The sequence below is a fragment of the Pecten maximus genome, chromosome 3, assembly GCF_902652985.1.
Source record: "Pecten maximus chromosome 3, xPecMax1.1, whole genome shotgun sequence".
NCBI lineage: Eukaryota > Metazoa > Mollusca > Bivalvia > Pectinida > Pectinidae > Pecten > Pecten maximus.
The window spans coordinates 38,450,679-38,462,204 of record NC_047017.1 but is presented as its reverse complement, the minus strand read 5'-3'; the positions used below and the strand labels follow the sequence as shown (position 1 = coordinate 38,462,204).

Genomic DNA, 11,526 nt, shown 5'->3' with positions numbered 1-11,526 from the left:
CAGTTTCTAGTAACAAAAAAACTGTAAACTTCATTCAAGATACAATTTTCATGACTTAATAACTTAAACCAATATTTTATCATCCTAAATATGTGCTCATTTGCCAGTGGCAATCGACCTAATTCAACATAAGCCATAGCATTACAGGTAGATTTCTTAACACCAAGTATATTTTTACAAAATTCCAACTGAATCTTTTCTATTACTGTGCAATTATACCTCCCCCATATTTCACAAGAGTAATTTAAAACACTTCCAACAAATGTATCAAAAAGATTTAACAATGTCTTAATATTGAATTGAAAGCGGTTGCATTTGGACCGTAAAGCAAAAAGTGCTTTACGACCCTGAGCAATGTTGGTATATAAAAAATGTACTTAACATGCTCTTGGTCGAGTTAGGATATTAGAGGTGGAATCTCGGTCTCTCATAATAATACATCGAGGTTTCGTTTTGATGACCGATTGGTTAGGTATACATGTACGTGAACATGTTTACAATCATCTCTTATTTAAATAAAAAATAATATTTGCCATTGCTTACGTGTAAATATCATGTCACTCAATTTAACACCTGTGATCATGTTGGTAGGCATACAATATATGTATTTGTTTATACAAGGTAAATCATAACTCCATTAGCCACATTATATAGTGCATCAGTCACGCTCTACTGAAAAGTACACGTGAATGACCACATTAACAGATAGTGCATCAGTCACGCTCTACTGAAAGGTACACGTGAATGACTACATTATTGTTGGGATCAGTTAGAAAACAGTTGGTTCGGATACGATATTATAATTTCTTTGCACATGCATATGTGTATCTGTAGTTATAACAATATACATGTATACGAGTGTAATATACATGTAGGTATAAAGGTTTATTATTTCCTGTATGTTTATTAGCGGTCGTTAATGATATCTTAATTAAATTGTACATTTCGTTTTATTTGAAACTTTATTTTTTTCATATTATCTAAATGTAAAAAAAACCAAACCAAAACGAACAAAACTCTTTCAACGACCATATACTTGACAGTAGTTAATGGTGATCTATATCACGACCATACACTGGACAACAGTTAATGGTGATCTATATCACGACCATATACTGGACAACAGTTAATGGTGATCTATATCACGACCATATACTGGACAACAGTTAATGGTGATCTATATCACGACCATATACTGGACAACAGTTAATGGTGATCTATATCACGACCATACACTGGACAACAGTTAATGGTTATCTATATCACGACCATACACTGGACAACTGTTAATGGTGATCTATGTTACGACCATATACTTGACAGTAGTTAATGGTAATCTATATCACCACCATATACTGGACAACAGTTAACGGTATTCTATATCACAACCATATACTGGACAACAGTTAATGGTGATCTATGTCACGACCATATACTGTACAACAGTTAATGATAATCTATATCACGACCATATACTGGACAACAGTTAATGGTGATCTATATCACGACCATATACTGGACAACAGTTAATGGTGATCTATGTCACGACCATATACTGGACAACAGTTAATGATAATCTATATCACGACCATATACTGGACAACAGTAAATGATAATCTATATCACGACCTTATACTGGACAACAGTTAATGGTGATCTATATCACGACCATATACTGGACAACAGTTAATGGTGATCTTTATCACGACCATATACTGGACAACAGTTAATGGTTATCTATATCACGACCATATACTGGACAACAGTTAATGATGATCTATATCACGACCATATACTGGACAACAGTTAATGGTATTCTATATCACGACCAAATACTGGACAACAGTTAATGGTGATCTATATCACGACCATACACTGGACAACAGTTAATGGTGATCTATATCAAGACCATATACTGGACAGTAGTTAATGGTGATCTATATCAAGACCATATACGGGACAGCAGTTAATGGTGATCTATATCACGACCATATACTGGACAACAGTTTATGGTGATATATATCACGACCATATGCTGGACAACAGTTTATGGTAATCTATATCAAGACCATATACGGGACAGCAGTCCTGAAATTTCCATATGTACTTCATTCGTGTACAACGACATGTAAGTATAATTGTGGTCCGAGGCATATAAGCTACCGCCGTTTTGTAATGGACCAAGTTCTTCGATGGCCAACCTAGCTATCCAGATGTACATCACTATAAGAATGTATTAGTATCTTACTATATCCTCCGCTAGTAATGTTGTAATGTAACAGAGAATGTATTAGTATGTACAAAGTGTATCTTACTATATCCCCCGCTAGTAATGTTGTAATGTAACAGAGAATGTATTAGTATGTATCTTGCTATATCCTCCGCTAGGAATGTTGTAATATAACAGAGAATGTATTAGTATCCTTACTATATCCTCCGCTAGTAATGTTGTAATGTAACAGAGAATGTATTAGTACCTTACTATATCCTCCGCTAGGAATGTTGTAATGTAACAGAGAATGTATTAGTACCTTACTATATCCTCCGCTAGTAATGTTGTAATGTAACAGAGAATGTATTAGTATCTTACTATATCCTCCGCTAGTAATGTTGTAATGTAACAGAGAATGTATTAGTACCTTACTATATCCTCCGCTAGTAATGTTGTAACGTAACAGAGAATGTATTAGTATCTTACTATATCCTCCGCTAGTAATGTTGTAATGTAACAGAGAATGTATTAGTATCTTACTATATCCCCCGCTAGTAATGTTGTAATTTTACAGAGAATGTATTAGTATCTTACTATATCCTCCGCTAGTAATGTTGTAATGTAACAGAGAATGTATTAGTATCTTACTATATCCTCCGCTAGTAATGTTGTAATGTAACAGAGAATGTATTAGTATCTTACTATATCCTCCGCTAGTAATGTTGTAATGTAACAGAGAATGTATTAGTATCTTACTATATCCTCCGCTAGGAATGTTGTAATGTAACAGAGAATGTATTAGTATCTTACTATATCCCCCGCTAGTAATGTTGTAATGTAACAGAGAATGTATTAGTATCTTACTATATCCTCCGCTAGTAATGTTGTAATTATCACACTCCTAACCCGATTCCCGTACACGTCGAAGATCAGGAAAGTAATATATTGGCTCTTCTCTACAGCATTACTTAAACCTAATAAGAAAAGACTGTCTCAATTACAACACATGACATCATACCAACTACTTTTGCTCTAATGCAAGATATATTATTTGCTCCAACCAGTTAAAAAGGCTTGAAACCAAAAACTCTGACTGCTCTCTGCATGGCTGTCAATCTTTATTGTAGCTGGTTAGAACCCTGCTAGTGCATGGTGCAACACAACAACCCCCACCCCCTACCCCGTCAATAGAAACCATTGTTATGATCTTATATGTTTCGAAGACGCTCAAACAAACCTTGCCAACCAATATACCCAAGCATGCTACGAATTTTCTTGCATTTCACGAGATAGCAGATGAATCTAGGCGGAAGATTTCTGTCAGTTATATATTGCACAGGTATCACACAACAGCATTTCAAAAAAGGGGTAGCAAGTGCAGTACCACAAGCAACTTTAGTAGTACAGTATGTACGTACATTTGTACATTGTATATTAAAAAGGAATCTAGTCATTAACATTATATTTTAATTAATAATGATATTAATATCATACGTCCATACACAAAATGTGAACAGGTGCAACCCTTCTAAAATATTGCTATGAAGGTGTGGTCGTTCTGACAGGAAAATACAATGGTTTTTCTAAGGCACGATCACAATTACTACCTGGATTTTTATGGACTTCACCAAAGAGTGTCCAAAAAGCAAATCACAGTCGTCCAAACAGAAGATTTAAACACTATACTTTCATTCATTGAGAATATATGAGTATCGGACGAGCACATGTGTACAAAGAACAACGTCACGTTAGATTTATTTAAATATTTTATCACAATCACTTTTAATGATTATGTAACAAAAACTAATTAAAGAAACTAAATAATAACAAAAACGTGCACCAATTATGACGTAGGAAGAAGTGCGAGTTATATCTGACAATAGATTGTTTTACCATATCGCATGTGTTAATATAGAGAATATACGTATACTTGTAGTACTAGAATTTGGCATTTCGTATTTGCGTAACAAACAATACAGTAATGAATGGCACATAATAAATTTAACACAATGCATATATGGCACGAACACACATTAGCACTCATACCATCATTATACACAAATAAGGGCCAGTATACCCAGTAAATAAATAACTTATTTCCATCTAACGTATCTATACACTAACGTAGTATCCGAAACGTTATGTTCTCACACTCTAGACTCATTCACTTACATTCCATATCCCCATGATGAACAATGTTCAAATCACCGGTATAAGACTATTAAATAAATAAAAGCATACACTGAGCCGAAAAAGAAACACACAAGTAAAACTTATCTCGGACAGTATTCTATTGATATTGAATTTGGACAGGTAACTTGTTAAGGAACTTGTCTATACACTGCTATCAGCACACATAGCCACGCCTTACGGAATACCATAGTGGACATTTCTATATTTTTGTCAGGTTATAGACAAACAGCTTGTCAAATCTCGCTATAAACATAAATGAGGCGAGTTATTCTTATACACTGATGTCTCAAGGACTCCCCCGGTCAAGCGTCCAGGCCAGTGGTCATTTCAATGTTAGGAGAGCGTGAATGAGCATCTTTGATTGCCATTAATACACGTGTGCAACTAGAATTTTAGGTTGTTTGGGAGTATGTGGCTTTAAGTGACCACATCATGTCGAGATACTGCCATACAACGGCGGAATCGTTTCAGTTGGTGGTAAAATTCCAGGGGCGATTATTGGTTGTTATCGGTTCTCTGTCAAAAGGGTAATGTACCGAGGTAGACAGAGGACTAAATTTGTCACCAACAAGGTGAGACATGGATACGAAATAATAAAAAGTCCCACTTTAGTTTGCCTCAAACCACGGTAGCGTAAAACGATTGGTTGGTCGATCACTGTAGAGAGATGGTCACAATCGAAATACCAATGTAGGGAGGGTCCAAATCAATATACAAGTTCAGGGAGGGTCACAATCTAGTGCTAATATCCGGCCTATCAACACACATGCTGTTGCTCTCAACGTCGCGACATAGGACGGTCGAAAATCTACGGTTATACTGTACCAGTTGAACACCCAAGATAAACCCCATTGAAGGGCGAGTAAAGTCAACATACAAAAAGGAATGTCAAATGGCGTTGAGCAACTGCTAGCGGCATAGGTAAAAAGAATGAAATATTTCAATACTACATTCAAAGATCGAGACGATACATTTGGTATGGAAAAGCATTTTGTTGTTGTTATTTTGATACCAAATTTAGACAATTCGCGGATGAATATTTCAATAAATATCAGTATAAAATGTATATTCAAAAATATATATAACGGTACGTAGATGAGCGAGTGTGAGTCGAAAATAATTTACATATACGAATGTTTAATAAATATATACAGCGACAGCCGTTCATTCTCTCTGGATTACTACCTATCGTCTGCCTTAGTTTTCGAGTCATAAAAATAAGCACCAAAATCATAGCTTTGACTATATTAAGATTGTTTTTCTTCCTTGGCAAAGGGAGGTATTAGTTTCTTAAACAGTATATACGAAATTGTGTCCAACAGAAAAAGCACCGAGAATGCAGCCATGATATTCACTATATCGGGTTCGGTGTGATCGGATGCTCCAGACGAAAGGTCAAGCCTCATGGAATGAAATTGCCACATTTGATTGACAACACTGATCACATGGAAGATCTGGTGACCTTGACCTAGGACGTCACATTTGCCTGGACATAGTTTTTCTGGTAAATGGCTTCCAAAGAAAAATGCACAAGAGGCAAATAAAATCCAACTAACAGTTAGGTGATTAAGAGAAGAGAAGGAACACGTATCGCTTAGGTAGCACCGATAGTAGCGAGGTCCAAACGGAAGTGTGACGATTGCGGCCTGTATCGTCATCATCGATATCATTACAAGCTTTCTTCTGACGTCACATGGATTGTGACCGAACATTAACTTAGAAATACAAAGTACAACGAAGTTAAGCCATGTCACAATCGTCATTGTCGGCAGGTACATCGACCCTACGTACTCGTACGTACCTTTATCCGAGCATGCGTAAAACGCTTGTATTCCCGAACCGAATGAGTACATAGTAGCCCCGATATAGTCAATCATAAAGAAACTGTAGTGGTGATATACAGATCGAGAGTGGAGCAGATGGACGCATGCACTAGTCATTGTAGATATCACACAACACATTCCGAACACCAGCATAGGCCATGAGTGACGTTCTGTCCATACATCATAGTCGGCAGATAATTCTCCCAGAATCCACCACATGATACTAAAGCCAATCAAGTGTGTCCATACATTGACGGTCTCGTTGTGAATCTGGAAGAGGCTGATCAGGTAGTATCGCCATTGCTGATTGGTCGGTCTGTAGTACTTAACGATGGCGGGTTCGTGAAGTATAAATGGAACATCGTCTCTATGAAGTGTTGGCTGCAGCTTTAAAAACTCCGAGAACGAGGTCCGAATGTAATCCGAGAAATCGTAAATGTGGTCAATGGTATCTTTCTTACTCGCCATTGTGTATCTGTAAAATAAATATGCGCCATTAAGTTCATTGAATTTTATTCCATTTTCAACAATAATGAAACAACTTTTCTATTATTCCATTTTCGAACTATTTTGTCAAAACAAATACCAGTAGCTGCAAAGTTCAAGGAAAGGCATGGCGAGCAGTATATCATCCCCAGGAACTTGGCACGAATACATGTATCTTACCTATGTCTATATATATGTATCATACATTATTCACTACATGTACATTTGTTTTTATATCATGTATATACAGTATGGGCCGTGGATTACAAAACTCTATACAAAGTCTGCAATCGCGAGCTAGGTATATACCTGAAATTAATATATGAAATATTACCTACGTTCTCATAAATTATCTAATCAGATCTTTTTTCTTGTCGCCATAAAGTTTATACAAGTAAATTGATATGAGAAAACATAGATTAAAAATATATGCTACCTTCGAAAGAAATTACTCTCTTAGAAAACGTGTGTATACTATGTGTACAAATCTATAGGTCTGTAGGTATAGGGAGTATATCAAGCATATGGTCCATTAACATACACTATAAATCGCCTCCCTTATTACTTATCGTGGTAACCAGGTCTGATCAACCGGAACTGGTATACATGAAGTGTGTTATGTTATGGCAACAAAGCTGGTATCCCGATATATAATTGGATCGCATTGTTGATATTTGTACTTCTTCAAAATAATGACGACTACAATTTGTATTGAAATACATAAACAGTATGTTAATTTACGTCTGGGTTTCACGTTTAAAACCTTTAAAGTAAATACATAAGTAATAAAGTATCCCGATATGATCAGGCAAGCAACGGCGTCTTGATAATCGAAGGAGGTCATATAAATGTATTACAAACACTCTTTCAAATCCTCAAGGGACGATATATAATTAAAATAATTCGGTTTACTGGAGTACGCCATTTAATTGCGTAAAAAGTACTAATACGGCCACAAACTACAATATATGGTCCAAGACTACCCAGTCTGGTTATGCAGTATTAATACGGCTACAAATTTCAATGTATGCTACAGGGCTATCCCAGTCTTATTGTTGAGTACCAATACGCCTACAAACTACAATATGTGGTCCAGGGCTATCCACTCTTATTGTGGAGTACCAATACGCCTACAAACTACAATATGTGGTCCAGGGCTATCCACTCTTATTGTGGAGTACCAATACGCCTACAAACTACAATATGTGGTCCAGGGCTATCCACTCTTATTGTTGAGTACCAATACGCCTACAAACTACAATATGTGGTCCAGGGCTATCCACTCTTATTGTGGAGTACCAATCCGGCTACAAACTACAATAAATGGTCCAAGACTATCCCCGTCTCATTGTTGAGTACCAATACGCCTACAAACTACAATATATGGTCCAGGGCTACCTCGTCTTATTGTGCAGTACTAACACGGCTACAAACTACAATACGTGGTCCAGGACTACCCAGTCTGAATGTACAGAACTTGTACGGCTACACCCTACAATATATGGTCCAGGACTACCTAGTCTGATTGTACAGTACTCATATACGGCTACAAATTACAATATGTGCAGAACTTGTATGGCTACAAACTACAATACATGGTCCTGGAGTACCCCGCCTTATTGTGTTGTACTACTGGCAGTGTTTGGTCCATGACTACCCAGTTCAGCACTATTACTTCTAAGAACTACAGTCCAGAAATAAACATGTAACTTGTGATAATATTTACATCTACAACACTCGTCAAATCGTACGTATGAGACATATCATTTAAAAAGAAAAAAAAAAGAGAAAAAAAAATTTACCTTGATTATATTTAGACAGGCAAACACGCTCATGCTCACAATACGACAATATCGACATTAACACGCTATAAAGCAAATTATTTCATATGCAAAAATAACCGATAAACTTGTAAATGATATTTTATGAAATTTCATCAATGTTGCGTTCACGTGCAGACAACAGATTTAACGCACACCGACTACATAAAAACCAGTATCAGTTCCTATCTATGATATGAGTTGATTTTTTTAGCTAAATTAAACAAATCTCATTCTATATACCATAGCAACCATACCCCACCTCCTATAAATTCTCTCGCTTACCTGTTAACCAGGATGCATGTACTCGCAAATATATGATGTTTTGGGTATGAATGTAAATTGTTTGTGTTCGGGATCACGATATACATGACACAATATCCATGCTCTACTGAACAGTAACCGAGACGACTTCAAGCTATACAGTATAAATCGCTGGTTATAAAGAATTTTAGGTAAAGTTGAATGCTGCGTCAGGTTATATAATACAGTCTATCGTACTTTATATCATATATAAACACGTGTCTTCAGCTTGATATGTTATAGATTTATACTTCTGAATCCTAGATTAAAACTATCCAAACTTTTTTGTTATAAAAATACTACATATTATAGTGTGCCGGAGCTCCCACACAGAGGAAACTTATCGGACAGGATGCCATTTTAATTATTGAGCATGCTAATCCTCAATTTGTACTCATAAATCACTATCAGTCTTTAACATCGATCGATCTTACATGATTCAGCGGAACTAGATTCGTCTACGCCATAGCATCTTCAGTTTATTTATTTATTTTTGAATACAGCTTAAACATTGTCATAACGTGTCCTGGAATGAAAGAGGACTATAAAGTTTCAGAAGAATGAACAATAAAACCTGGTCGCCTTCAGGTATAGAACCAGGAAATGATGGTGTGCGATATAAACTATACGTGTCCCTAATATCCAACACTGTAACCATAAATTAATGGAGTATCAATGAAAATACTTCTAACTCCTAATGCACACTTTTTTTATCCGAATAAAAGCTAAATATAACCAACTAATACCCAAAATTAGCTATGTTACTGGTAATAATCCTCGCGTCATGTATACACAGTTTTATCTCACTAATATTAGAGTTTAGCAACACGACGTGGTTATTAAAACATGCAATAAATCAAATATCAGGTAAAGTTTGTATACATACCAATACCAGCTATTAGAGTTGTTCTGTGTCCGACATATCGAGAGACTTGTGAACAGCTAGCGTTGTGTCAGGCCAGGTGATGAAACATCTCTGCACATGCATGTTTTACTGTTCATGGTTGATATGTATTCGTCACAGGTGACCGACTGCCTGGTGATGTCTGAGCCGGGTTGTATGTAGTCTTGTTGATGTTTTGAGGCATTGCCAGGGGTAGCCGAGTAGTCCAGTGGGTGTGCCCAAGGAGCGAATAATTTGTAAAGGTGTTTACCTAGATAAGGGACATTTAAACTACATTTTACAACGGTATGAAATGGTACATTATTAACAAGGTCTCGTGTTGTATTGAAAGTGCTGTGTATATATGTGCATATGAATATCCGGATATGTCTATCACAGTTGTCGACAACATGACATCGCTTTGTACAAGCCTTAACTTCTATCCAACTTTACAAATGTGTTGTCTATAAAATAGGTATACATGGGATATTAATAGGTACTCCATATCGTATATACCCATATGTTACCTCCCCAGTGTACTTTAATAACACATCCATATGCTAAAGTGGATAATAAACTAGCCGATATGCAGGATAATGCATACAATGAATTACAAAAGATATTTTTGTTGCACATTTTAAAAAGACATCCTACTATGTACTTTTTCCTAAATCATGTCCAACAGTTAACAATTAAAGAATGCTTATAATATATGCATTTGTAGTTTCAATGAGATGAAAATTATTGGCCCCATACCAAATGTTTGAACAAATAATAAAAGATAATTTCTCTTGCATGTATTAAGGAAATTAAATATATATGTATCTTGTGACACGTTTTGACATCATGTAGCGGTTAAATTCATAAAATTATTATATTTACGAACAACAGATTCCAGAGGGATCTTGGCGCCCACCACTGAATGATCTTTAAAGGCCCCATGTCAGATCGATCTTTTTCTCTATTTTTCCCTCTCTCTTACTTATCTGTGTAAATTATTGTGTTATAGATTATAATGAATTACAATATTGATTAGAAAACAAAATACAACGAATTTAGTTTCATTACCCCTATCAATATGATTCAATATTTCTTTGTAAGGGTCATTTCATAAATGAGTAAAAAAAAATATTTTCCCCACATTAGATTTTTTTAGATTTTTTTTATGTTGTACAGAACATTTCAAAGGTGACAAAAATTTAGCGATAATGGCTGTTTGTCGGCCATGTTGTTTTCCGATCGGTCCCAAGATGCAATTTGCATAACTACGGACAAAGGGTAACTAACCTACATATGAAATTCTAGAAATATCCCTTCTGTACTCTCTGAAAAATAGCGATAAAAAAAACTTCAATTGTCAAAATACAACATGGCTGCCTGTCGGCCATATAGAACATACGATTACACTGTGTGTACGTTACCATATAGAACATACAATTACGTTACCATACAGGACATACAACAACGTTGCCATAGAGAACATACAACAACGATACCATATAGAACATACAATAACGTTACCATATAGAACATACAACAACGTTACCATAGAGAACATACAATAACGTTACCATAGAGAACATACAATAACGTTACCATATAGAACATACAACAACGTTACCATATAGAACATACAATAACGTTACCATATAGAACATACAATAACGTTACCATATAGAAAATTCAACAACGTTACCATATAGAACATACAATTACGTTACCATATAGAACATACAATTATGTTACTATATAGAACATACAACAACGATACCATATAGAACATACTATAACGTTACCATATAGAAC

The 11,526-nt window shown here is 35.6% G+C and overlaps 1 protein-coding gene across 1 annotated transcript; it reads right to left on the bottom strand.

Annotated features, from left to right (window-relative positions):
* Positions 1 to 3,965: 3,965 nt before the first annotated feature.
* LOC117324121 (membrane progestin receptor alpha-B-like) lies at positions 3,966 to 9,962 on the bottom strand. The gene is made up of 2 exons (XM_033879786.1): positions 9,724 to 9,962; positions 3,966 to 6,703 (listed from the first exon to the last, which is right to left on the bottom strand). The coding sequence occupies exon 2, from the start codon at positions 6,694 to 6,696 to the stop codon at positions 5,653 to 5,655; it is 1,044 nt and encodes a 347-aa protein (XP_033735677.1). The 5' UTR covers positions 6,697 to 6,703; positions 9,724 to 9,962; the 3' UTR covers positions 3,966 to 5,652.
* Positions 9,963 to 11,526: the final 1,564 nt, after the last annotated feature.